This window comes from Aspergillus welwitschiae, assembly GCF_003344945.1.
Source record: "Aspergillus welwitschiae strain CBS 139.54b unplaced genomic scaffold BDQ94scaffold_62, whole genome shotgun sequence".
Lineage (NCBI taxonomy): Eukaryota > Fungi > Ascomycota > Eurotiomycetes > Eurotiales > Aspergillaceae > Aspergillus > Aspergillus welwitschiae.
Genome location: NW_020798756.1, coordinates 72,259 through 97,841, shown reverse-complemented (window position 1 = coordinate 97,841; position 25,583 = coordinate 72,259). Strand labels below are relative to the sequence as shown.

General features: G+C 50.8%; 10 protein-coding genes across 10 annotated transcripts; 3 read left to right on the top strand and 7 right to left on the bottom strand.

Moving 5' to 3' along the window:
• Positions 1-488: 488 nt before the first annotated feature.
• Positions 489-3,132, bottom strand: BDQ94DRAFT_185000 (VPS9 domain-containing protein). The gene is made up of 2 exons (XM_026774776.1): positions 2,537-3,132; positions 489-2,476 (listed from the first exon to the last, which is right to left on the bottom strand). Exons 1-2 carry the CDS (start codon positions 2,875-2,877, stop codon positions 619-621), a joined length of 2,199 nt encoding a protein of 732 aa, XP_026620365.1. The 5' UTR covers positions 2,878-3,132; the 3' UTR covers positions 489-618.
• Positions 3,133-3,326: 194 nt separating this feature from the next.
• On the bottom strand, positions 3,327-5,208 carry BDQ94DRAFT_184996 (catalase; the record flags this gene model as incomplete). The annotated part of the gene is made up of 3 exons (XM_026774775.1): positions 3,327-5,010; positions 5,060-5,112; positions 5,187-5,208. 3 exons carry the CDS (start codon positions 5,206-5,208, stop codon positions 3,580-3,582), a joined length of 1,506 nt encoding a protein of 501 aa, XP_026620364.1. The 3' UTR covers positions 3,327-3,579.
• Positions 5,209-7,086: 1,878 nt separating this feature from the next.
• Positions 7,087-7,529, bottom strand: BDQ94DRAFT_175739 (uncharacterized protein; the record flags this gene model as incomplete). The annotated part of the gene is made up of 2 exons (XM_026772548.1): positions 7,087-7,331; positions 7,499-7,529. The coding sequence occupies 2 exons, from the start codon at positions 7,527-7,529 to the stop codon at positions 7,087-7,089; spliced, it is 276 nt and encodes a 91-aa protein (XP_026620363.1).
• Positions 7,530-8,076: 547 nt separating this feature from the next.
• BDQ94DRAFT_163732 (uncharacterized protein) lies at positions 8,077-8,480 on the bottom strand (the record flags this gene model as incomplete). The annotated part of the gene is made up of 2 exons (XM_026769803.1): positions 8,077-8,339; positions 8,414-8,480. The coding sequence occupies 2 exons, from the start codon at positions 8,478-8,480 to the stop codon at positions 8,077-8,079; spliced, it is 330 nt and encodes a 109-aa protein (XP_026620362.1).
• A 196-nt stretch (positions 8,481-8,676) lies between these two features.
• On the top strand, positions 8,677-10,424 carry BDQ94DRAFT_184991 (MDR family MFS transporter; the record flags this gene model as incomplete). The annotated part of the gene is made up of 1 exon (XM_026774774.1): positions 8,677-10,424. Exon 1 carries the CDS (start codon positions 8,718-8,720, stop codon positions 10,422-10,424), a length of 1,707 nt encoding a protein of 568 aa, XP_026620361.1. The 5' UTR covers positions 8,677-8,717.
• A 51-nt stretch (positions 10,425-10,475) lies between these two features.
• On the bottom strand, positions 10,476-13,131 carry BDQ94DRAFT_163730 (glycosyltransferase family 90 protein; the record flags this gene model as incomplete). Its single annotated transcript, XM_026769802.1, has 3 exons — positions 10,476-12,296; positions 12,347-12,766; positions 12,817-13,131. 3 exons carry the CDS (start codon positions 13,129-13,131, stop codon positions 10,476-10,478), a joined length of 2,556 nt encoding a protein of 851 aa, XP_026620360.1.
• A 2,621-nt stretch (positions 13,132-15,752) lies between these two features.
• On the top strand, positions 15,753-18,312 carry BDQ94DRAFT_154130 (putative MFS alpha-glucoside transporter). The gene is made up of 3 exons (XM_026768262.1): positions 15,753-16,294; positions 16,409-18,052; positions 18,105-18,312. The coding sequence occupies exons 1-2, from the start codon at positions 15,974-15,976 to the stop codon at positions 17,813-17,815; spliced, it is 1,728 nt and encodes a 575-aa protein (XP_026620359.1). The 5' UTR covers positions 15,753-15,973; the 3' UTR covers positions 17,816-18,052; positions 18,105-18,312.
• echA (enoyl-CoA hydratase echA) lies at positions 18,004-19,103 on the bottom strand (the record flags this gene model as incomplete). Its single annotated transcript, XM_026769801.1, has 4 exons — positions 18,004-18,053; positions 18,106-18,651; positions 18,724-18,861; positions 18,953-19,103. 4 exons carry the CDS (start codon positions 19,101-19,103, stop codon positions 18,004-18,006), a joined length of 885 nt encoding a protein of 294 aa, XP_026620358.1.
• A 331-nt stretch (positions 19,104-19,434) lies between these two features.
• On the top strand, positions 19,435-20,635 carry BDQ94DRAFT_117818 (Rer1 family protein). The gene is made up of 3 exons (XM_026763710.1): positions 19,435-19,686; positions 19,840-20,260; positions 20,334-20,635. Exons 1-3 carry the CDS (start codon positions 19,618-19,620, stop codon positions 20,411-20,413), a joined length of 570 nt encoding a protein of 189 aa, XP_026620357.1. The 5' UTR covers positions 19,435-19,617; the 3' UTR covers positions 20,414-20,635.
• A 978-nt stretch (positions 20,636-21,613) lies between these two features.
• On the bottom strand, positions 21,614-24,528 carry BDQ94DRAFT_184989 (class I SAM-dependent methyltransferase; the record flags this gene model as incomplete). Its single annotated transcript, XM_026774773.1, has 9 exons — positions 21,614-21,752; positions 21,811-22,013; positions 22,069-22,207; positions 22,260-23,538; positions 23,589-23,663; positions 23,712-23,968; positions 24,019-24,035; positions 24,083-24,214; positions 24,277-24,528. The coding sequence occupies 9 exons, from the start codon at positions 24,526-24,528 to the stop codon at positions 21,614-21,616; spliced, it is 2,493 nt and encodes an 830-aa protein (XP_026620356.1).
• Between the last annotated feature and the right edge of the window lie 1,055 nt (positions 24,529-25,583).

The following is a 25,583-nucleotide window of genomic DNA, read 5'->3' as shown; positions in this document are numbered from 1 at the left end:
TTTTTTTTTTTTTTTTTTTTTTTTTTTTTTTTTTTTTTTTTTTTTTTTTTTTTTTTTTTTTTTTTTTTTTTTTTTTTTTTTTTTTTTTTTTCGGGATATTCAAGGTTTATGATAGAGCTTACGTGAGGATGACCAGACCACCTTTCTTACTGTACCATGTCAGTTACTGCTTTTGTTATATATGGCCCTGCTGATTCCTCCTCATATCAATTAGCAATATCATTATACCCCTCATATATATTCCCATAGCTGATATAGCTTCAAATAAAATCCGCATTTGATTAAACACTAGCACTGCTAGCTATGAATTTGACCCAAATGGCTGCAAATGCAAGACCGGACTGAACCTGGACACTTTGAAACACTGAACACCAGCAGTGGTCTACAATCTCAATGATATAACACAAAAAAAAAAAAAAAAAAAAAAAAAAAAAAAAAAAAAAAAAAAAAAAAAAAAAAAAAAAAAAAAAAAAAAAAAAAAAAATGAAACGCGAAATCGCCATGAAGAGAAAATGGATACAACGAGAAAGGGAGATAGTATGAACAACCATGTGGGAATCATATGCTTTAGGAAAAGAAAAGGTTGAGAAGGATGATAGCGAAGGATTTCAGTCAAGTTCAGGGATTCTGTTTCGATAGCGCTGCTGCAAGGCGCTTGTAGTCGTCCAACAAAACAGATACGTCGGCGATGGTGAGCTCATTGGCGTTCTGCAACTGGAGGAAACGCTGAATAGGCGGGTCGACCCGCTCTACCCGGGGTGGAGCGCTGAGGACGCTTGATGAGGATGTCTCGCGGGAGAGGATCGAGGCCCTGATTCTCTCGGTGGGAGTGTTGGGTGATGGCATCGGACCGGGAGTGTCAGGAGTTCCAGGGGCACCACGTCCAAAGTTGCGGATCATACCGGGTATGTGGTTAAGTGGGTTGAGGGTGTTTCCAAAGTTCCGCACCGATTCAAGCGGTGTAGGCGCCTGGGAGGATGCGCTTGCTGGGGAAGCCTGGGGCTCTTCCTTCTGCGGGCCTTGAGAGACTGTTGTCTTCCTGGAGCTGCCCTGAGTCCGAACACTCTCGACACTCCTGTCACGTGGAGTTCTCTGGCCGCTGACCAGCCCTAGGAATGTATCCTCTGCCTTCGATCCGATGCGCCTTAATTGTGGGCGATCAATGGGACGAGACTCTCTTCCTGTGTTTTCGTCCTGGTTCAGGCTATGCTCCGTAGATATAGGGTTGGTGACCAGACGTCGAGCATCTGCCAACGTCTTCGGCAGGACCGGATTCCCATCTTTGACAGGGAACTGGTTGGACTGCAACTCTTTGAGGCGGCCAAACAGAAAGTTGAAGCTGCTGTCTAAGGATGCCCCAATGTTCTTGAGGCCCTGGTCGGCAGTGTTACGAACAGCATCATTAGCAGCGCCGAGCACCTTAGCAGGGGGCTGAAAGAGATTGTTCAGCCGCCGTTGTTGAGTGCTCGCCGATGACTGAGGCCTGAGCAAGCTATCCGAAGCTTCTTGACCAGCTGGCTTCGAGAGTTCAGGTGAGGCTGTCACCGGTGTAACCGACGATACTGCTGCTTCCTTGATGGTAGTAGGAGACGGAAGAGAGTCGATCTTGCCGGCCGCAGTTGAATCATCATTGGACGCCTTGGTCTGGCCTTCAAAGGCTTCCTCGCCGCGCAATTCGGACAGATCTACATTCTCAAGAAAGCTAATAGCCGCTTCCAGGTTAGTCAAGCAATATGCGGTTTCACCGTCTATCTTATTTGACGACCTAAACCGTTGAATGAATTGTAGATTGCTTATAACGTTGATCCCCTCAGGAGGGCAAGTGATCAAGGAATAGATCAGAGTGGGTAGTATCTCGTCAGCGGAAGAAGATGATGGCAGGAGCTTAGTCAAGGCATCAACTATCGCCTTGTGCGCGGCGGCAAGTTGCTGCAGTTTGCCCAAAGGATACTTGTCATCGTTCATCTTTGCCAAGCAGTCTCGTGCAGCAGAAAGGCATTCATCTGCTTCTTTCTGTTTCCCTTCATCAATAGCACTTAGGTCGATTTCGACGCCGAGATCCTTCAGATTAATACCAACTACAGAGAGAGCCGCGGTCTTTGAACGCAATTTCTCGTCCCTGATTTCATCCAGTGTGCTTTTATGCCTCCATAGCTTGTCGTAGATAGTCTCACAAGCTCTCCGTTCCACAGCTTCTTCCAAAGCAACACGCTTGGTTGCAAGATGCTTTCGCGCAATCCTCCTTTCTGTAACTTCTGATGCTGTCAACATTTGACGGCCATCTGAACCTGTATTACTAGACTTGCCCTGCGCCGCACGGTACGGGGAAGGGTCACGATTTATCCGGGAAGCAAGAGCAGAGATGTGAGTAGCTATGTGTGATTCTGCTCGGACGTAGAATTCTTGGAACCGGCTCGATACTTTCTCGATTGTAGGAGGAGAGGAATGTACCTTGGCAGTAAGAGAGTGGACAAATCTGCCAATATTTAAATCAGCAACACATTACCGGGTGGCGAGAGTAGAGGCCCGACTGTACCTATCTGTCATACTTGCGAGCTCTATAGGTAGTTCTTCCGTGTGACCCAAGCTACCTCGAGAGAGCACCGAGGTCTCCTCACCCTGCTGCGCATCGTCCCCCAAGTCGGCAGAGCCTGGCTTCTCGAACAGGTCAGGACTGCTATTCCGGTCCTCCTCGGCCGTGGACAAGGGTAACGGGAGTGCTTCAGCGTCTACCGACTCTGGTATTGCCACGGACTGAACAGTCTTGGCTCTGGAACGAACGAAAGGGCTGGTCTCGGGAGTGTCCATCCTTGGGAACGAGCGGGCCGTGTGTAGGCGCGGCTTTGCAGCGCCATCGTCGGCAGGATTGGCAGACATGGTTATATTAAGAGAAGTAACAACGAGGTATCAGTGCGACAAATGCTCGGCTTTCAGCTGCTCATATGATCGGCTCATACGAATGCAGTTGTATGGAGCCGGTGCGTATAGATGACACCTGGAACTTTAATCTGGCAACCCCAACCGAACGGACGGGTCAGGGGGGGGAGGTCAAGAACTAGATCTGGTTGGGATTAGTTGTCCAAGCCACACATCATGAGCAAACTGCCTCGCAGGCCAGGCTTCAAAGGCGACAGAAATGCAAGAAGAGGAGAGGGAAGTCAACAATCAATACCGTAGTGGCTCATGATTGCGCGGCGGAGTAAGCGTCGGAGAAACCCAAAAGCGGCGGACGTCACGCGCCAATCACGTGTGGCAGTCACGCTTTCTCCGCAATCGGGATTCCCAGATGCGGCTTGTCACGATAAGTGATCTTCGCCTAGCTTGGAGTTTGTTTCTCCTGTATACCCGAGCGAATGTACGAAGCGGTCCGAGTTCCGTCAGACAAAAAAAGGGACTTCTTTGGCGCAACAATCATAATCCATCATTTACATTTGTGAGGGTGTCAAGACAAGCATGAGTGAACGAGGCGTCAATTGAGAGTAAATAGGTATCATATCTATCTAACATTCATCATGCGAGGATGACTATGCACGTGGAGCAAGGAACAAGGGCTAAATAAGACAAGGTGAAGAGTATAGTTTACAGACGAGCAGACTTGGAGTGGTCAGCCTTGGCCTCGGTAGCCTTCTCGATGCGGGCACCCAGATCGGGGTTCACACGATGGAACATGCCGTAGGTGGCCTTGCGAACACGCTCGTGGGCGGCGCACAAGTGAGAGGAAACATTGTGGACGAAGTTGTCTTGCTGGCCGGGCTGGCGACCCAAGACCTGCCAAAGACCGTTGGCCTGAACGTAATCCTCATCGGTGACGGGCAGCTGCTCAACAACGACGGAGCCGGCCCACTTCTCGTGCTCCTGGCTAGCCTTCACGGGCTGGTAGTTGTAAGGACGGAAGGTGGAGGGATAATTGGGGTTGGCTCCGTAGTTACCCTGCACGTTCATGTAGCCATCACGGTGCCAGGGGCTGAACGAGCGGAGCGGGCAGTTGACGGGGATCTGCTCGTAGTTGCCGCTCAGACGGTGGCGCTGGGTGTCGGGGTAGGAGAAGAGGCGGGACTGCAGGACTGGGTCGGCAGAGGGCTCCACGCCCGGAACCATGTGCGAGGGAGAGAAGGCGGCCTGCTCAACCTCGGCGAAGTAGTTCTCGGGGTTCTTGTTGAGAGTGAGCTTGCCGAAGCGGCGCAGAGGGACCTCACTCTGAGGCCAGACCTTGGTCAGGTCAAAGACGCTCCAGCGGAACTTCTCGGCCTGCTCAGGGCTCAGGACCTGGACATAGCAGGTCCATGAGGGGTTCTCGCCACGCGAAATAGCGTCGAACAAGTCCTGGGTGTGCCAGTCGGGGTTCTCAGCCGCCAGGCGAGTGGCCTCCTCGTTGTTGAAGGTCTTGTTGCCCTGGTCGGTCTTGAGGTGGATCTGGACGTAGTTGAAGGTGCCGTCGGGCTTGATCCACTTGTAAGTGTGGCCGGAGTAGCCGTTCATGTGGCGGTAAGAGTAAGGCGTGCCACGGTCACTGAAGAGGTGCATGACCTGGTGGATGGCCTCCTGGTGGGTGGAAAGGTAGTCCCAGAACATGGTGGCATCCTTGAGGTTGGTCTGGGGATTGCGCTTCTGGGTGTGGATGAAGATGGGGAACTTGGCGGGGTCACGGAGGAAGAAGACGGGGGTGTTGTTGAAGACCCAGTCCCAGTTACCCTCTTCAGTGTAGAACTTGATAGCGAAGCCACGAGGATCACGCGCGCTGTCCGGAGAGCCCTTCTCACCACCGACGGTGGAGAAGCGAGTGAACAGCTTGGTCTTCTTGCCAATGCCCTTGAGCATGTCGATGACGGTGATGTCGCTAATGTCATCGGTAACCTCGAACTCACCAAAGGCGCCAGCACCCTTGGCGTGAACAACACGCTCTGGGATTCTCTCTCTGTCGAAGTGTGCGAGAAGGTCGATCAGGTGGAAGTCCTGGAGCAGAAGGGGTCCGTTGCGACCAACGCGCTGAGCAGCCTGGGGGTCCATAACCTGAATGTGTCAGCCTTGTATCCGTATTTTTAATTTCGGCGTAGCATACTGGGCAGCCATTGGAGGTAGTGTAGATTGGCTTCTCATTGTAGCGGTAGGTCTCTATAAGACAAATCCAAGTTAGTCTTCATTTCACGCTTCAGAACGAACGGAAAGCCAGAGAAGTATAGACATACTGGGTTGATCGTCCTTGCCCATGGTGACGGTTTGTGATGTGAGCTAATTGAGATTATTGGAGGAGTAGTGAATTGAAGACGGAGACAAGCCGGGGAGAGGAAGACGTTGTCTGGCGGGCTAAGATAGCTTAATGCGGGGTTCTAGTCGATGAAAGACCTAGCAGTAGTTCGTTGATACGGACAAGGAATTCCTTGGGAGGGATGCGGGGAGGAAAAAAAGGCCACGGAGTGAGGTTTTGATGGAAGAAGAAGTAATTGCAAGAACTGAAGCAGCAGCAGCAAGGGAAGAAGAGATTATAAGGAAAAGACCAGACGATCCATTGAAAGATTTGAAGGCGGGTGGCTCGTCGCCGAGGGAGGCAGATGGGGAACCCCGTGCCGCAGCAGCCAATGATGATGCCGGGGAAGGTCAACGCGGTGGTTCCACGGAACCGCCTGCCTCGATCAGTCCCGCTGCCTGTCCGATTTCCCGCCGGTTCAGGTACTACTTACTACTTACTTCGTGACCTTGAGCAATTGATAGTTGAGCTCCCTCATAAAAGCTCATGCCAGCCTGAAGCTCTCTCGATCCTACTGGCAGCAAGGGGAAGTACCCAGAAATTCATTCACATATTGACTTTCTCGGAAGCACCAGAACAAACAAAAATCACCCAAAGGAGCTTTCCGATACGCTAATTTACCCCGCACAATTGCACCAATCCGCCAGGGGTGTCCACCAATCAGCACCATCTCGATGTCAGAATGTCGACCAAGTCTAGAAATTCCCCGCGTTTCTCCTTTGGAAAGGACATTGACTAATACTAATCATGTTGAGGATAATGCGGAGGATGGCTATGTTCTAGATATCTACTAAGATAAGTGGTGTGGTGTAGATGGATCCTCAACGCGTAACCACCTAGACGAGTACTGAAACGGCCCGAGGTGGGCATGGCAAGTTCCGACAGTCTGCAAAATGCGCTAAGAATCGAGGTTAGCTTATCCGCTAATTATTTAGTTAGCTGTGGTGGTCTGATAAATCAACCTTAGTCAACGGACCTGGCCAGAAGTTCTTTGCCTTTCTGCAGACCGCCAGCCCTGCAGGTACTACTACTGGTAGTCCGTCTGGACCTTCCGCGATCCCCATCTTAGAAGTGCTATCCGGGCGTAATTCCTGCCTCTTTGGGAAAATGGCTGGCTTTGATTTGCTAATTTTCCGTAAGGGGAAGGCAACCTTGTTTGGCCTTCCTAATCAGGTGATGAGATGCTTTGAGCTGCTGTTCGTTCTCAGTTACCTAATAAAGTTATTGAATGAGTTCTCCCTGATAAAAGTAGTAAGATGTGATCGTGGGGAGTAAAGCGATGATGTTAGGTAGCTTCGAATCCCGCACATTCTTCGGAACATAAGTTTCCCTGAATTACTCTCCGCTCTGAAACTGTCGATTCATCACCGTACAAAATACATGATACAATTGGCCGAGGTAGCCATCCGCCTATTTCGAGCACCAAATACGGCTATGATAGTCGGCTTCTTCAGCCGATGTAATGCTCACCCGGTTCTTTGACACTGCGAAAAGTGATATCTCTACCGACAGCTACGTCAGATGCCACGGGGACTTCCCCGCGGAAAGCTCCGCCCTCCGAAGCGGAGCGAGATTCTCCTAGTGGAGTAGAATCCGAGCGGCAGATGCCTCGGAATACCCTCCCGCTCGGTTCCGATCGCGTTCAGGCTTTATGCTTCATGTTCCATACTCATTGTCAAAACGTCAATTTGTTTTACAAGCACGCAACTCATATAGATACAATCCAATCAGTCATTGCAAGCCATATCCAATGGAGCGAAAAGAATGTTAACATCCGCCGATTTTATTACAAAGCATATTCATCAAGTCATGTCATTATCAGTCGGACCTCGCCGCCATCCTTACTTGCGCTCAGCATTCGCACCTGATCTGTCGCCATTGATGCTGCTGAGGATATCTCCAGTCGACTGTCCGACGCCCCGGGTGGTGTTGCCCAGGCCTTCAGTAGCACCGCCGACAGTCTTGCCTAGACCCTGGGTTGCGCCGCCGACAGTCTGTCCGAGTCCACCCACAGTGCTTCCGACGGTGTCTCCGAGTCCGCCCACGGTCTTTCCTAGGGTATCACCGAGACCTCCAACGAGGTTGGCTATATACTTACGTATTAGCAACGGGTGTACATGGCATCGAGGTGTGTTGGGATTTGGTACCCAGGGGTGCGAGAACTTCAGAACGCGACCGACTAGTTAAGTCAAAGCACAAACAAGGCGAGAATAGAACATAAGAACAGTGGGTGCGAAGGCCGATATCACTTACGGTTGTCGTTGTTATCGTTGCCAGAAGACATGGTTTCAGTATCGTGCGAGGCAAACTAATCTTCAGCGGAAATAATTCGGAAGAAAGATGATTTTGTCTTTTGAAGGGTCAAGATGATTTTTAAACCAAGCTGATCTTGCAGATGAATCGAACTAATTGCCAGCTGTTGCGACAAGTTTTCCTTTTTATATACAAGGTACACAGCACAAGTATCCAATATTCAAAGTCGCCACGGGACGCTCCATCCCCCTATGATATCATCGTGTCCTGAAACCAAGATGGTACCACAACCCGCAACCAATGAACCCGGGAAATCGAAGATTTGATGGATGCAGCTGATGACGCTCATCCGCAAGATGATGAAATAAGGCCCTGGCAGTTATGACAGTGGCGCGGCGACCCCTAGTCTGCGATGCTGGTTGCAATGCCTATTGGCTGTTGTGGGCACCCGCATACGTAGGGAATAGGCGAGTTAATATTGATACTTCAACAACACGAGGCCAGATCGCCCTAACCAGATCGAGGGGTTAGGCAGCCATGGGGATTATCTTCCAGCCAACCTGGACTTTTAGACTCATTTACGCAGCAACCCTTGACCAAGCAGGTTTGATTCGGGCAGTTGCAGTATTGGGACCCATTCCTTCACTCTGGTCCACGCTGGTCGGGATGACTAGTGCTGACCGGTGACAACCAGTAGAGAGATGGTCCGTCAGCTCGTCGATTGATGGGATCAGCTTGGATTGACATTGCACAACATAGCCGTCAACCATCTGTAACTTACGTACGAGCAGAAGAAAGTCACCAATACCAACTTGAAGCAAATAACACCTTAACATCCTCTCTCATAACATGTCCTCCTCACCCTCTACTTCAAAACCCCTGTCACCATCTCCGCCCTCAGAGGCCTATTCCAACCTAGGACAATGTGGACTAGGACACTCAGGCCCATGGCGCTGCAAGCAACATACCAAGGCAACCTCATAATGTGATCCAGCGTTTGCCGAATACCTCCTAGTATTGTACATAGTCATTACCGCAGTACTGTATGTTTGAGTGTGTCAGATTGGGTCTGTATAGATGCATCTAGTATAGAGAAGGTACCTCAATCTAGACTCACGTGATTTATCTATGGCGCAATTTCACTCTTGGTCCAGTCAGTCAGGGGCTGCAAGCGATCATCAGCAACTATCATGAACTGGAACGCAATCTTTTTCTAGGGATGAATGAATCTATCGAGATAATTGCACCCACAACAACGGCGTCGTCCATGACAGAAGTCACAACCGACGAACAGCACGCGGCCAGTGTCTCGGGCAATGCAGACAATAATGAATTAGCCGGTTCTACAGGCAGGCCGGCTACTACCTTCGACGCGATAACCGATCGTGTCAGCTTGCGTGGAGAATCCGAGTATCCAAGCGGAGCAAAATTCTGGCTCCTCATGCTCACCCTGGCTGCTGTCCTGATTTTAAGCAGCATAGACATGAACATTGTCGCGACAGCCGTGCCTAGCATTACTGACTATTTCCACACTGTTGCAGATGTCGGGTGGTATTCCTCTGCGTTCAGGCTCTGCCAGTGCTCCTTTCAGTTTGTTTTTGGCAAGGCATACAAGCTCTTCTCTATCAAGGCCGTCTTTTTGCTTGCCAATGCCATTTCTATAGCAGGTTCGCTGCTCTGCGGGGCAGCCAGTACGTCGACCATGCTCGTCGTTGGTCGGGCCGTAGCTGGACTAGGATCTGCCGGTCTTCTTTCAGGGTGCTTTGTTATCCTCGTGCAATCGATGCCTTTACACAAACGACCTATGTTCACCGGCATGATGGGTGCCGTCGAAGGCCTGGCTACGCTATCCGCACCACTTCTCGGCGGAGCCATTGTGCAGTCTGTTGGCTGGCGATGGTGTTTTTACATCAACGCACCTCTTGGTGCTGCTACACTGGTATTAACAATGTGTTGTTTCTCAGATCCGCCGAAACCCAGCGACATTTCCCGCATGGGACTTAAGCAGAAGCTCATGCAACTCGACCTGATAAGCAACCTACTGTTCATCCCAGCGCTGACAGCCCTCTTCCTGGCCTTTTCATGGGCCGGTACCAAGTATTCCTGGGGCAGTGGCCCAGTGATAGGCCCTATTATTGCCTTTGCCGTCCTCATGGCCGCCTTTATCTACAATCAGAAACGACGAGGAGACGCCGCCGCTCTCCCTTTCCGCATTATGAAACGCCGCAGCGTTATCGCCGGATGCATATTTATCATGTGCGGTAATAGCACCGGCAACGTTCTCGAATATTATTTACCTACTTATTATCAAGTCGTACGTGGATATACTCCCGCCAAAAGCGGCTACATGATGCTCCCTATCATCATCGCCGGCACCATTGGCGCACTCATCCATGGCTTCGGGACCAGCGCCACTGGCTACTACGCACCGTTCATGCTTTTCGCCTCAATCATAATGCCCGTCGCCGCGGGCCTCATCACCACTATCAAAATCAACACTAGCTTTGCAGAACTGATCACATACACCGCCTTCTCTGGCCTGGCCTACGGTATCGGCTTCTCTGGACCGCAGAACGCTGTCCAAACGGTGTTACCCGTGGAGGACGTGCCGCTTGGCACATCTATCATGCTATTCTCCCAGTCTTTTGGACCAGCAGTGGCGATCGCAATTGCTCAGGTCCTATTCGTAAATCAGCTCTCGATGAATCTAAGTGGTCTCGTGTCAGGCTTGAATGGAGCAAGGATCGAAAACACTGGCCTAACACAAATCGTGACGAGCATGCCACCATCCAAGGCTCGAGAAGCCCTCGTAGCTATCGATAAAAGCCTGATACGGACGTGGTACCTGGTGGTGGGACTTGCATGCGCAACGATGGTTGGGAGCTTGATGATAGAATGGCGGTCGGTGAAATCGAGACGCGACTAGTAGTAGAATAAAGCAGCAATACCTTACATGACGCCAATTATAAATAATCCGTTACACTCCCTTCTCACTCTCCTCATCAATCACTAAAAAAGCAGGCCTCCCCTCATCCCCAACCCTCCCCACCTCTAACAACACCCTCCAAACCCAAACCCCCAAATCCACCTCTCGAAACGCCCTCCCAAACCACTCCTTCCCACTCCTCGCAATCTCCCCCGCCCTCTTCCTCCCCTCCTCACTCGACGTAAAATACCTCACCACCTCCGGCATCTCCTCCATCCCCAAACTAACCGGGATATAATGCACCCACGGCCACAGCCTCTCATCATGCCACTCCCTAAACAGCGTCTGCTTTATAGGCGCAGAATTCGACGCCAGGAGGCTATAAAACCTCCCGCTGATTCCATTCCCATCGAGATCGAATACCAAGCGCGATTGTAGGCCCTGGTCTTTGTCGGCCCAGGAGTGCGGGTGGAAGTAGCGGCGTTGGGCGCGGCAGGGGTTGGCATCGCAGTTGAAGATGCGGGTGAATGAGATGGTGTAGAGGCGGGTGTTGAGGAAGGTGGATTTGTGGGTTGTTATTGGGGTGTCTTTGTTTGTATCTTTCCCTTTCTTGTGCTCGTTTTGGTGAAGGTATGTGTAGGTGTGGTGGTGGTTTGAAGGGTTTGCGAGTAGGTTCACGAAGCGTTGGCGGTGGAAGTTGTGCCAGTTGCTGTCTTTGTTGGTATTTGTTGCGAAGGCGCCGGTGGTAGAGCCGGCCCAGTACAACGTGTTTTGCTTCTGGGACCAGGAGATGTCTTTTTCGGGTGTGTATTGAAAGTCGGGTTGTAGGTAGGCCGGGCTGGGGTAGAGGATGTCGGTCATGGTGGAGAGGGAGCCCGGGGAGAGGATCGGGAGGAGACCGGTTATGGGTCGGAAGGAGGTTGGGCTGAGGAAGATGCCGTGCATTGTGCTGTATTCCGTGTGGAGGCAGAGGTTTTTTGCTTGTGTTGGATCGGTGATGAATGGGAGGTTGGGGGCTTGGGATGGTGGTTGTTGGTTTTGAGTCTGGGTTCTATTGGTATGGTAAAGGCAGGGAGCTGATATAGTGTCCCATGTTGGTTGTCTGGACTGGTCCTTTATGCTTGGACTGCTGTGGATATTGTCTGGTGGTGGGTATATCACTCTTGGCTCATCGAGATGATTGACTAGGAAGGTAATGTCAGGTAGAGTTGCGGGTATATTCTCGAGTAAGGTATCGAATGTATGTTGAATATCCCGATCAAGCACGCGGAAATCATGCGAGCATTTTGTTTTGCGTGAGCTGCCAAAGAACGTACACGTCCAAAGGTCGTTTCCCGGCAGGTTGCGCGCGTTTTTAATGTTTTCGTTGATCTCTTTGCCACTCAACTTCAACATCGGTAGTATACTGTTGTATATAGCATCGTAATCGTCAATTATCGGCGACTGATGAGCAGATGCATATTGGTACCACTCCTCAAATCCTGGTGGCGGCTCGATCTTGTATCGCCGTCGGTACTCATCGCATGCAGCTATGTATGTGCGAGATTGCTTATGGATGGTTGCTTCGAATTCGAGTCTGGCGTTATCCATTATCTCTGCGATGGGGTGGTCTTGGACGATTGCGTTGTTCCAGATATATATGGTCCATATGTTTGCGATGTATGGGATTAATGTTGCCAGACCAAATACCCACAGGATCCATCGACTCTTTAGATTACTCGGAAGCACTTGGGTGATTTGAGCAAGCACAAGCAAGGAGGCGACAACATTTAGGAATGCTTTGAGGTCTGACGATTGGTTGAACGGGCTGTTGGCAGATAGAAGACTGAACGTTTCTACTAAGACAGCTGTGCTCCAGGAAGTATAGCAAATCTTAATTAGAGTCAGTACTGTACCGTATACGATGGGTCTCTGGAGCTTACAGTCTGGATAGTGAAGAAATAGGCAAAGGTCTTAAACAAGCCCAAAGCAAATATGCTAAGGGGATGACCCCCGGAATACCCGAATATAATTATCTCCGCCACGACCGTCGCTGCCAACATCGGTAGAATTCTGGCAGCGAGGTGAAACGATGTAAGTTCGGCATCTATACAGTTGGGTAACGATCGTCCATTGTGAGACAAGATAACGAGTATAATGCCCAGGATACAAGCCAAGGGGATTAATGAGAGACCCCATTCAAGGTTCGAGGAGGATGCGAGGCTGAACGTTCCCAGTAATGAGACGACAATAGATCCGTATAATGTTTCTGTTAGAAAGAAGAAAGACCTCTTTTCTATCAAACTGTGTATACGGAACCTGAACACCTTTCCTGCTATCAGCAGTAATGGAAATAGAATTGGCTGATGTCACATCAGCCATATGTTTTCTTGAGGGTGCTCGCCTAACGCACGAAACTTTGAAGGACCCCAATTTCCGCCTTGAACCAAGAATATAGACATACACCTGCAGCAATTAACCATAGGTGTATAGAACGCAGAGAACCATACTTCAGCAGATTAGGATTCTGCTCAATGGGATAAGTTGAACACTGGTGGTATCTAGAACTTAATCTAAATAATATGGGCAGTGTTGCCCATGCCACCATTTCAGAGCCTGTTTCAGTGCACTGTGTGAATGAGTGCTCTGCTATTATTCGCGTGAGCAAGGCAAGAGAAATTATCCCGACTGCTTTGTCCACCTGGACAAACGGATGATTTGCGGACATAGCATAAGTACGCTACGTTAGCAAATCGATCTGCTCCTGTGTGGTTGTTGTTTGCTGTTATGAAGGGATCAAAGGAGAACAAACTGTAACTGTAGAGACAAATGGCATTATTACAAGGTAAATCTGAAAGGGCTGACTACGAAAAGTTCTACATTAGGCACAATAAACCCGAGACACGTAGTGCACTGGTCGGGCTGGCCGAAAAGGAGGGCATTGGCAATATACTTCTGTCAACTTACGCATGCCGATCTTTTCAAGTGTCCAATCGCAATCTTGTAGCCTTACGAGGGATGTTGGTGCTAGAAGATGGAGTAGGTGGCCTAGTTAGGGCACCGAGTAAGCCCGTTCCTTTGTGCTAAATCTCATCATGCCATAGGCTCCAGACAAGGCTGCTAACGTGCGGGGTAAGGCTGAGGTCTGGTCATCTAAGCCCTATCTGGTAATCAGGGTCTTGGGATCGTAGATCATCATTTGACTTTAGTAATAGTTATGCAGGTGTCCGGGCTATACAGCCACAGTAAGATTATAGAAAGATAGCCATAGGATAGTAGCTCGCCCTAGTTGTTACTAATGAAAACCTGAACTTCATATAATAATCAGTAGGTATGCTTAAAATATAGAGATGACGAGAGAAATCATTCTTAAGGAGAATATTTCCGTGAGCTGAACACTTGATGGCTATAAATAGTAAAACCAGGTCCCTGCCAGTAACGATCAGAAGTCGCTTGATTCATCTCGCGGCTCCCAGGAGGAGCAGGAGGAGCGCAACAATGAGCCAGTCATTTGATAGACACCAACTGTGAACACATGGCAACTAACAAAGAGATAACTGTATTGGATATATTATTATACTACTACGTTGTGTTGTAGTGGATTAACCGCCGTGTGACGTAGTATTCTTGTGGAATATATATCCGGCCGCTTTCTGAAGTTACTCGATTCCTTTCTTCTTTTTATCGACACCCAAGATCATCCATATTTCGCTATCTCTATCCCAAACAACACTTCATTTGAGCCTGTCTGGGTTCACCACTCGGAAATGTTAAAATACTACTCCATCTAGACACAGGATCAAATAATCACAATGTTCCCGCACTCATATTCGAGTAACAGCCCTTCAAGACCGATGAAAGTAATAATTAGGCGGAGAGCATGTGGATGTAGATGGAGCAGGGAATATAACTAACTGATGGATATTAACCTACCTATCTTGGGTAACCATGAAATGAAACATGACAGTATTCTTGTTTTCAGGAGATATCATTTTGATGATCTATTGTCTAATGGAGCCGTAAACGTGGATATCTGGCTGAAGTGCTATGGTAATAGTGCCCGTATTGTCTGATATTCAGACAAGTCTGCGCGCTCCTACGCGTACGGAGAGTTCAAAGCCCAAGTGTCTTGATATGATCCGCAATTGGCAGAGACATCCAAGAAGAAACTGAATACTTACTATCTTACAGACTCTGTCATATGTGAGCATCTGTTTGCTAAATCTATTGAGCAAGTCAGTCACCCAGCTGCATGGCCGCAGTAAAGTATGGTATGAGACTGAGATAAAGGAATCGAAAGCCTGGATAATATAATGTTGAGACATTCACTGCAGCCAGGCAGCTGTCAGCTGATCCTTCGCCTTTTCTTCCCGCGTGGTCTCCGACCACCACCTCTTCCAACCACCAACCATCTTCTTGAGATCTAGGTAGATCAAATCCATATATCCTTGACCCTTCGTCTTGACATATAATAACTGAATCGAGCCGTGTTTGAAAACCTACTGTGGTAGTAAATCCCCGCGTCCGCCTCATGGATTGTCTTCTTCCATGCGTATCTGAAACATGGACAGAGCCGCGTATATAGTATCGACCAATTAACCAGGACCATCAGGCCCGTAGGTAATCGGAAGAGGGCTTATCGAACTACAGGGACTAAATCATGATCCTGCAAAATGTGATTGGGTATCTGCATATACGCCATGTGCTCAATGTTGCTGGAATTCATTGGCCAGTGGATAAATTCTTGAATCGGAGGTAGTGCGAGAATCCTTCGCAGCATGATTCATGCATATACGCGCAGACGAGAAAGCCAGGGTGGCCAAGCTTCACCCACTTACCGAGAATCGAAAGAAAAGGAAGAATCGGAGATCCAGGCGGATCCTACGGGATCAAGCTTATCGGAGAATTTTGGCCTGCATTCCTGCCACGAGGCACCTGCAGACGATGCCTCTTAGCGTGCATACTCGAACATCTATACTTTGTGCAGCAATTGACCACACGTTAAATTTTCTTTCTGAGTTGAACCATGATATCCTGTTAACTCTTTTTATTCTTTTTTATCATTTTGCTTCTTGTGGACACCAATTGGCGGAGGGGCAGGCCGTCCCTGTTTTCCCCGCAAACCCCTCGTGTCGGATCCCGGCGTAAATGAGACTTGGCTTGGCCTAGTCGGAGTTTAATCTGCCTGGATATCCATTGTCACACCAGATCTTTTGCAGACCAGATGATTCGAAACTAAGAGAATTATCAAGATCTGACTCGTCATGCCATTGGCAAATGCACGCAGCAAACGACACCAAACCGGTTCCTGCAGTCGGTGGGGGGGCGCGATACTCACCACCGCCGGCCCCGCCGCCAGCATAAAAATCTAACGATGGCCGTCCCACTGCTAATGCGCGCTCCGGTCCGGAACGTCCCTGATTTTCCTGCTGCCCTCCATTGATTATCGGTCAACTCCTCCTCCTCCTCCTCCCTCCTCTTTCCCCCTTCACCTCCTCTTTCCCTCCCTCCTCCCCCCCTTTCACCTTTTTCTCTCCCTCCCCCGGGATTGCCTGCAATTGCTCGCCAGCATGGCTTCCCACAAGGTTCCGGATGCCATTGCCCCGGCAGAGCAGCCGCCATCCCCCTCCTCCGATCGCCAGGATTCCATGGCTTCCGCAGCCAAGATCATCCAGAATGCCAAAGCGGCCACGGATAAGGAGCAGAAGATGACCCTGCTCCAGGGCATCAAGCTCTACCCCAAGGCTGTCGCTTGGAGTATCCTGATCTCCACCTGCATTGTCATGGAAGGTTACGATATCAGTCTCGTCAACAACTTCTACGCTTTCCCTCAATTCAACCGAAAATATGGCGAGTTGTCGGCGGATGGGACATATCAGGTGCCAGCACGGGTAATTGACTCCCTCCCCTCTGTCTCCCTGGGACCTTCCTGCAATTGCACCGTTATCTCGCACGTCATGCAGTGCTCGCGTGACACAATCAGCTAACAAAAGTCTCCTATATAGTGGCAATCGGGTTTGAGTAACGGTGCCTATGTCGGAGAAATTATTGGCCTTTTCATTAATGGCTGGGCTTCGGAACGCTTCGGATATCGTTATACTATCATGGCTTGTCTCGTTTTGATCACAGCGTGGACCGCCATCTTTTTCACCGCCCCGAACGTCCAGGCGCTGCTGGCTGCGGAAATTCTGGCCGGTATTCCCTGGGGAGTGTTTCAGACATTGACCGTCACCTATGCTTCGGAGGTGTGTCCGGTTGCGCTGCGTGGGTACCTCACGACCTATGTCAACTTCTGCTGGGGATTGGGACAATTGATCGGTATCGGTGTGATCAAGGGTATGATTAATAGGGATGACCAATGGGCGTACCGGATCCCCTATGGACTGCAGTGGATGTGGCCCTTGCCCCTCTTCATCGGCATTTCTCTCGCCCCGGAGTCCCCATGGTGGTTGGTCCGGAAGGGCAAGACCCAGCAGGCCAAGAAAGCCCTGCTGCGATTGACGAGCGTGAAGCGGGAGACCAACTTCGACGCCGACGAGACCATTTCGATGATGGTTCATACTACGGCCCTGGAGAACAAGATCACTACAGGGGCCAGCTATCTGGACTGTTTCAAAGGCACCGACCTGCGCCGGACCGAGATCGTCTGCATGGTGTGGGCCATTCAAAACCTCAGTGGCAACTCCTTTTCCAACTACTCGACTTACTTCCTCGAGCAGGCGGGCCTGAGCACCGATAATGCCTACGCATTTGCCATGGGCCAGTACGGAATCAATATGGTCGGCGTCTTCGGAGCCTGGTTCCTCATGTCCATCGGCCTGGGCCGGAGAACGCTCTATCTATACGGTCTCTGCGGACTGTGCGTCATGTTGCTCGTCATGGGATTCCTTGGCTTAGTGCCCGAAGAGCACAAAACCCAGGCTGCCCTGGCTACCGGCTGCATGATGATCATCTGGGCGCTCTTCTACCAATTGACCGTCGGCACAGTCGCCTACTCCCTTGTCGCTGAGCTCTCTACTCGCCGCCTCCAAATCAAGACGGTCGTGCTCGGCCGCAATCTGTACAACATTGTGGCCATCGTCTGCGGTGTCTTGACCCCGTACATGCTGAACCCCGGAGCATGGGACTGGGGCAACTATGCCGGCTTCTTCTGGGGCGGCATCTGCTTCCTCTGCATCGTGTACACGTTCTTCCGGGTGCCGGAACCCAATGGACGGTCGTTCGCGGAGCTCGACCTCCTCTTCGAGCGGGGGGTCAGTGCGCGCAAGTTCGCCCAGACCCAGGTCGATGTGTTTGACGAGACCATGGAGCATGGCACGGTCGATCACTATCAGACGGAGAAGACGGCGGCGGCTGATGTGGCGGCCGTGGGGAAGGAGAATGCGAATCCGACTTCGACTCCACCGCAATGATGAATGACGCCCGCTTGTAATAAAATTATAATATATTAATGTACATAGAGACAGCTAATAATGAATATAGACGATTAATGATGCATTCATTCTCATGCTTACTCAGTCATTAGGTGGGCTTGATGGTTACTACATTGACAATCAATAGGTACCTCACTTCACTATCCAAAGCTTCATCATCTTCCAATCTACTCATTCGACCACTCGGGCTTCTTCTTCTCCGCAAACGCCGTCATGCCTACCACCGTCAGCATCAACTACTTTCCAAAGAAGAAGAAAGGAATACTCACCAATCTTCTGATCCCTACTCCCGAACAACCCGTGAAACAGTCTCCTCTCAAACTCCACTCCCTCCCTCAACCCAACCTCGTATCCCTTATTAACCACCTCCTTACCCGCCACCACCGCAACCCTCGAATAACCCGCAATCGTCTCCGCCGTCTCAACCGCAGCATTCACCACCTCATCCTTACCCCCCTCCACCACCCTCGCTGCAACCCCCCACTCACCCGCCTCCTTCCCACTGAAGTTCTTCCCCGTCAGAATCAACTCCATCGCCTTACTCTTCCCCACCGCCTTCGTGAGCCGCTGCGATCCGCCCGCTCCCGGGATAACACCCAGCTTGATCTCGGGCTGTCCGAAGGTCGCAGTGGACGTGCAGTAGATGATGTCGCACATTAGGGCAAGTTCGCAGCCGCCGCCCAGAGCGTAGCCGGAGACGGCGGCGATGACGGGCTTGCGGATTGCGTTGGCGAGATGTGACCAAGGGGCGATGAAGTTGTTGCTGTATGCGGAGGAGAAGGTTAGGGGGGCCATTTCTTTGATGTCGGCGCCGGCTGGATTATATCATCGGGTTGTTAGTGGGGTGTGCTTGTGCTTCGTGTTGGGGTATGGTCTGGGAACAGTACCAGCAAAAGCTTTCTCGCTGCCAGTAATGACGATTGCGCCGATGTCTTTGTCCGTGTCGTAGGTGGTTAGGGCATCGTTGAGTTCTTCGAAGAGAGGGCTGGAGAGCGCGTTGAGGGCTTTGGGTCGGTTGAGGGTGACTGTTTCATTTCCATTGCGGTTATGGTTAGCACTGGATACATGCTTGTTGCCATTGCTATTGAGTGAAGTGGACAGTAGATGGGGATATACTCAGTCCTACGCCCGGCTTGGGGGTCGAGGTGAGGATGTGCTCGTATGCCGAGGTTGCGGTTGCGGAGAACGGGCGGCCGCGGGCAAGAAAGGATGTCAGAGGGATAGCGGTGCGGGAGGAGACGAGACGGGAGCACTGGCGGGAAAACATATTGAGAGCAATTACTGATTATCGAGTATATGAGAGGAGAGAGAGAGTGTGTGTGTGAAGAGATCAATTGCAGACGTGATAAAAGAGAAACAGTCGGGGAAAGGGAAGGGATATGATGATGATAGCAGCTCCCCGCAAATCCCGCCAATCCCGCCGAGTTAACCCCGGCAATAGCCGTGACAGCTTTTACACGTGATAGCTGTCGCTGAGTCATCGTCCCCTGAGGCGCAGTCATCATGACAGTGGCTGGTGTCGCCCAAAACGGGTTAGCGGGAGCGGCCGGGCAGTGGCCAGTTTTCCCGCGAGCAGCTGCTGGCTGGGCTGTCCTTCACCTTCATCAGCTGAAGCACTTCGCATTCCTGATCCATTGCTTTCTGTCCGTGCTCGGTGCTGTCTTTGTGCCCTATGCGCTGAGTCTGCTGGGTGCCTTCTTGTCCGCTTTTTCGTATCTTCTCTCTTCACTCTCCTCTCTTCTTCCTGCTACGCGATTGATAGCCACATCCACATTTCCACCATGGACGTTCCTGAGCCTGAGCAGACGCCTTTCACGGCCGTGACGGCGCAAACCTCGAAGCTGGCTAGGGTATGTATCTGTACTTCCTTTGGGACCCTTTTTCACAGTGTCTGTCGCAATCCTGCAACCAGCGCAGACGACATGCCCATCCGCTACCCCAGCAAACAACACCAACTCACGGACCATGACATGACATGATAAGCTAACTAATACCTCGCACAGCAATACCAAACCTACCTCGACGCCTCCACCCCATTCACAGCCTACCGCTGGACCGGCACCGTCGTCCTGCTCCTCGTCTTCTTCCTGAGAATCGTCCTCGCCCAGGGATGGTACATCGTGGCCTACACCCTCGGCATCTACCTGCTCAACCTCTTCCTCCTCTTCCTGCAACCCAAGTTCGACCCCTCCCTGACGCAGGATGAGGGTCTGGAAGACGGCGACGCCGCCGCTCCCAGCCTGCCCATGAAGCAAGACGACGAATTCCGTCCTTTCATCCGCCGTCTCCCCGAGTTCAAGTTCTGGCACTCGGCCACTCGCGCCATTCTTATCGGCTTCGTTTGCTCGTGGTTCGCCGTCTTCGATATCCCGGTGTTCTGGCCTGTCTTGGTGGTCTACTGGATTATTCTCTTTGTGTTGACCAGTACGTATACCAGTTCTGCTTATCTGTGGTGGGAAGCGAAACCGGCAGAAGGCTAACCCAAATTCACTACTAGTGCGCCGCCAGATCCAGCACATGATTAAGTACCGCTACGTGCCGTTCTCGTTCGGTAAGACGCGGTACGGCCGGTCATAAAGCGACACCGACACAAAAAAGAAAAATAGATATATCTTTTCATCTGCCTGAATGAATCACGGCAGATTGCAATGAGATGTGATGAGACGAGACGATGATGTGGTGTGATATGATGATGGAAATTCGTCATGTCATGCTATGCGATACATGGCTTTGTGCTCTTCTCTGATGGCTACGCTAGTACATCCATATAATATTGATGAATTAGATGTCGCCGTCCGGAATATTTCTCCCCCTTCCTGTCCGATGTCTTACCCCATGTACTTACTTATCCTTCATGCCGGAATATAGGCTGGTTGTTGGTAAGTACACGGGGTAATGACATAAGGACAAGCACAATAAATACCTTTACAACCCCTTTAATTTCGCTGTTTCTTTCTCTTCATGATGATCTTTGTGTGACCCCGTGGTGGCCTTGTGTGTGCGTGTGAGTGAACTGACTTTATGAACCTTTACTGGGATGTTATTAGTACCTTCCTACTATTATGTGTACAGAATTATAAGTCAATGCCGTTTATGCTTATTGCTCTCTTCCCTCTTGCGCTTCTGCTCCTGATCCTGCTTCTATTTCCCTGTGCCATTAGAACTTTAGCTGATCTTCAGTGTGTCGTGCCGTGTCGTGTAAGCTACTGATATCGTGGTGGAGTATGGTGATGGTGAATAGATAAAAGTGCGCTGGCATTCTGGTACTTTTCTAGGAGGATAGACACTGGGGTCTGGGTAGGTTTCAGATAGTATCTACAAATACTACTACTAGTACTTCTTGACAGTACTGGTAATGGGTCGGTTTTGATTGGTCGAGAAGTGGGTACTATTCAGCAGAGGAAAGAACGTCTGAGGTCTCCCTTGTTCCTTCGGAGACCACATTATCATCTTCAGTCATGCGTGTGCTATGGAATAGTAGTAATCTACTTGTAGTATATAGGTAAGCCTGTCTCTGAAGCGTATCGTTGTCTATTCTAGACTTTTGGCTATGTGCATAGTATCTAAATGACACTCATCACTAACAACAAGAGGACATAAGGTGAAGTATGGCAAAGGGGCACAAAAGGCAAAGATGAAGGTCGTTAATGGAGAGAAAGTAATGGGAAATGTGTAGGAAAGGAATGTTCACATTGCCATCAAGGCAGTAAGTATCAATCATGATCAATAGGTTAGAAAACATAGCAACATTAATATCTAAGGGGGTGAAAAGCAAAATCATATCTCAAGATGCTCTACGCTGTTTCTCTTTGGCGTGATGTTGTCCAATGACAGAGCCGACATGGCGCGACTAGGTGCCGGACGTTCGAGTTCTTGCGTCTTGGTGCAGATCCAAGTTGAGGCGTACATATTTACACTGTTCTGCATTAGTATAGTTGTTCATGTGGTACAGTTATTAATATCGGGATGCTCACCGATCGATACAGGTGCCCGGGAATCTGGCGCCAACACGACGTGCGGAGAAGCCATTCTGCTCAAAATGCTGGATATACCATGGCTCGATGCTCGCAGAGCGGAGTAGTATCCGGCCGCCCATCTTTAGGGCGTGGTTGAGCTTTTGTGCTTGGATGGAGGCTTCTTCGCCTTCAGGGTCGAACCAGTCCATGGAGTCCATGACCTGTTTGGATCTGTCAGTTTGGATTGTATTTGGGAGGGTCAGGGTAGGAACATACCACAGCGATAGTTAGGCTGCGCGGCTTGATCCGCTTGATCACCTCGTTGATCTCGTCTGTGTGGATGCGGAGACCGTCGAATGCGCCGGGCGAGGAGAGCTTCACGTGGGCTTTGGGGGAGAGGTATGCGGGATGGCATCTGTTATTCTTTAGTTGGGGGTCTGAAGTGTCAATTGTAGTGTAAGACATACCTCCGTGAGAACTGTCCCTGCAAGCAGAGGAAGTAAAAGTAGTTGTCGTTGCTAATCAGAGTCTCCTGAACCACTGGGTCCAAGGTATCCACCACGTACTCCCAGATCGACTTGCCACTGACATCCTTCGCCTGCTTCATGTCCTTGTTCAGTCCGTTTCTCTTGAAGTAGTCATCGACGATCATGTTACGCTGGTTGCGAGGCACGCCTGCGGCCTTCCATGCAAACCATTCCGTTCCCACCACTGCCCAGTGAAGAGGCTTGCTCATCAGGACAGAGCGGATGCGGGGCCAGATCTTGCGCTGCTCCGCCAGGGTCTGAGCCTCACAAAGCTGTTGCACCTGGCTTTCCAGACCGAAGACTTTAAAGAGGTAGCGGACCATTTTGATAGCGTGGCGCGATCCACCCGTCTCGTAGAGTCCCTTACCAGAAGAGGAGGTGAAGATATGGGTATGCTCCAACCAGTACTGGAAGGCTTGGCTGGAGAGGTGTGGACTCAATCGGGAGATGAGTAGCTTGCGGAACTCAGGATGCTTTCCTTCGCCGAATATCTTCCACACGTCGCGGTGACCCAGAGCCATGAAGCTGGCTACCTTGAGCTCCAGCAAGTGATTTTGATTCGGGTTCAAGTCGACCGCATGGACACGACGCGGGCTCTTCTGCAGATAATCAAGGATGTTGTCACCGGCGCTGGTAATGGCCAGAATGACATCGTCTCGCTTGATATCCAGCAAGCGGTGGTCAACGCGGGGGTCTTCCCAGTTGAAAGCATAGATGTACTCATTTCCGAACTGAGTGTGCTTCGGCAGAAGGTCATTGTAGAAGATACGATGGTGGTGGTTCTGGTAAAAGGACGAGGGGAGAGGCAGGTTCGCGCTCAAATTGATCACAGCCGACTCGTATGCCTTGGATTTGATTTCCTGCGTGCTGTTCACAACAGCAGTCTCCATCTCCTTGCGGTGGTTGGCCGGGGAGAGGTACGGCGATTCCGTGAATGAGGCGTTCAGCTTCTCAATGGCCTCACGACCAGAATGGGTGGTCGAGTCCTTTTGACAACCGACAAAGATATAGTATGGGATACCGCCCAAAAGGTAGTTTCTCTCGCTGGCAGAGATGACAGTTCCGAATCGGTACTCCAAGTAGTCACGGCGGGCTGCCTCCAAGCTGACCCGGTCCACATCGAACCAGGCGCGCCAGAAGACACGACCGAGCCAGTTCACATGTCGGTTAAAAGCACCGCCAGTGTAGTTACGTGAGGAGACATCAACAATGCTCTGGACTATTGACGGGTTAGAATAATTTGCGTTGAAAGAGGTCGCCAAGGCTTACCATAGAAGTCGCAAACTCCGAGAACGCCGGTTGGTTTCAAGAGCGCAGGCAGCGCGTCGATGACACTGTAGTAGTCTGTATAGTATGAGCATCACCCCCCAACACGTCATTAAGCACACTAACCTGGAATCATAGACAGGCTATAACTCATTGTTGCCAAGTCGGCACCAGCGCTGCTCTCGCTACGGGGACCGATCTTGTCATCCTCCGGCAAACGGAAGGAGCGAGCATCCTGGCAGACAACGTGGACATTCTTCCATCCCAGCCTTTCGAAGCGCTGACGGGCCACCTCACAGAGCGAGGGTGATAGATCGACCAGATAAACGCGGGAGAAGAAATCCTTGACGGGAAGGAAGGTAGACATGGCTTCGATGTTGTATCTAATAGTGGTTAGTGTTTCGTCGGGTGCCATGTCCTTGAGGTTGCTCACCCAGTGCCTCCGCCAATCTGCTTTGTTAGCCAGGACTCAGTGAAATTGTAGAGGGTGTACTTACATCAACCCAGACAGCTTTGCCAGACTGAAGCTGCTTGTTCTCGACCTTGTGCTTGAGTTGAGCCGCAACCAGACCCAGCATATCCTCTCGACCGCACAACAAACGCTTGCGAGTGGCGTCATACACACCGGCCTATTATCGTTTCTGTCAGTCAATGGCACTAGAACAGTCAATTGGTGGTCTATCTGGCATACCTGCGTCTTATAGAAGCTCTCGAGAGCATCTTGTTGGCCATTTCCGTGTTTCTCGTGGGGCTTGAGGAATGTCGCATATGCGAACTTGAGATAGGTGAAAACACCGCTGTTGTAGTCAATTTTCCGCTTCTGCGACGACATTATTATGACCAATGCGACGAACGCGCAGACTGCAAACGCAGTGCCGGCAATGTAGACATGCAGCCAATTCAATTGGCCCCAAAAGGGACCGGTCACACTGCTGGACGACATGAGGACACAAAGGGATGTAATGGGACAGAGTCAAAGCCTCCTGTCGGAAGAAGGACAGATGAGAGGCAGAACTTCTGCCTCGAGAATGGCGAGGAAGGGCGGCTTCTTGAATCAATTGCTTCTGCAAGCACTGACAGAGCAATGCGGGAGGAATTGACCACATCTTTGGGATGCACGCCCCACATGCGACAGCCCCTCGTGGTCAAAGTTGAATTCAAAAAGACAAGAGCGCAGCGCGATGCCCTATCAGGGGGACACATGGTCCGGAGATGATAAGCTGCATTGGCTGTCCGTGGTGCGAGGGTGAATGGCTCGCGGGAAAGGGTGGAGGAAGGATCTCCGGGTGGTCCTTTGGGACCAGCTGGCACCGAATTGCAGTCGGAGACCTTTACTAGCAGAAGTTGGAGAGGGGAGTTGCAGAGCTTCCGTCAGTTGTAGAGATGCTTTTGCATATAGTTCGGGTAGGCCAATCAAGGGTGCATGTGCCCGCACGCCTTGGGCTCCCGGAGCCACTCGCCGCCAATGAATCCCGCACGACAGCCCCAGGCACCCCGATCTTCCAACTTATTGGTGGGCCCGATCAACGGTCAGCACCCATTCATCGTCTTGCCAATAATAGCAGTGATTGGTTAGAGGTTGTATCGGGCAGATCATCGATGCAGACGCACTGCCGTCAATTCCTCGCACCCCCTCCTTCATTCATCCATCCCTCCTTTTCGTCGCTCAGCCAGGTACTAGGGCGATCCCGGATTCTGGGAGAGGCACATGTCTGATAGACTTCGTACACCCACGGTCAGCTGGTGCTCTCCAGTGTAGCATGAAAGTATAGAACCCAAAGCTACCCGACCTGGCAAAGTAGGATTCCAGGCCCATCATTGACTTACAGGCAGGTTTGCGACTCTCCGCCCTACTGCGTACTCACCCGGTCCATGCATGCACGCCTGCTTCCCGCCACCTGAAGTCCATTTTCTGTACATGAGACCCTCCCTCGCAACCGCGATAGCCGAGTGCTTTTGTCTCCTGGACATGTAGGATCACCCCCGCTGTATCGTTCA

What these genes read in the sequence shown, in the direction of transcription:
- BDQ94DRAFT_185000 (XM_026774776.1), bottom strand. Translation starts at nt 2,877, where the DNA reads ATGTCTGCCAATCCTGCCGACGATGGCGCTGCAAAGCCGCGCCTACAC. An exon ending in CTCGCAAGTATGACAGATAG is followed by an intron (nt 2,477 to 2,536) that starts GTACAGTCGGGC and finishes AAATATTGGCAG; the next exon opens with ATTTGTCCACTCTCTTACTG.
- BDQ94DRAFT_154130 (XM_026768262.1), top strand. Translation starts at nt 15,974, where the DNA reads ATGGCTTCCCACAAGGTTCCGGATGCCATTGCCCCGGCAGAGCAGCCG. An exon ending in CATATCAGGTGCCAGCACGG is followed by an intron (nt 16,295 to 16,408) that starts GTAATTGACTCC and finishes TCTCCTATATAG; the next exon opens with TGGCAATCGGGTTTGAGTAA.
- BDQ94DRAFT_117818 (XM_026763710.1), top strand. Translation starts at nt 19,618, where the DNA reads ATGGACGTTCCTGAGCCTGAGCAGACGCCTTTCACGGCCGTGACGGCG. An exon ending in AAACCTCGAAGCTGGCTAGG is followed by an intron (nt 19,687 to 19,839) that starts GTATGTATCTGT and finishes TACCTCGCACAG; the next exon opens with CAATACCAAACCTACCTCGA. An exon ending in TATTCTCTTTGTGTTGACCA is followed by an intron (nt 20,261 to 20,333) that starts GTACGTATACCA and finishes ATTCACTACTAG; the next exon opens with TGCGCCGCCAGATCCAGCAC.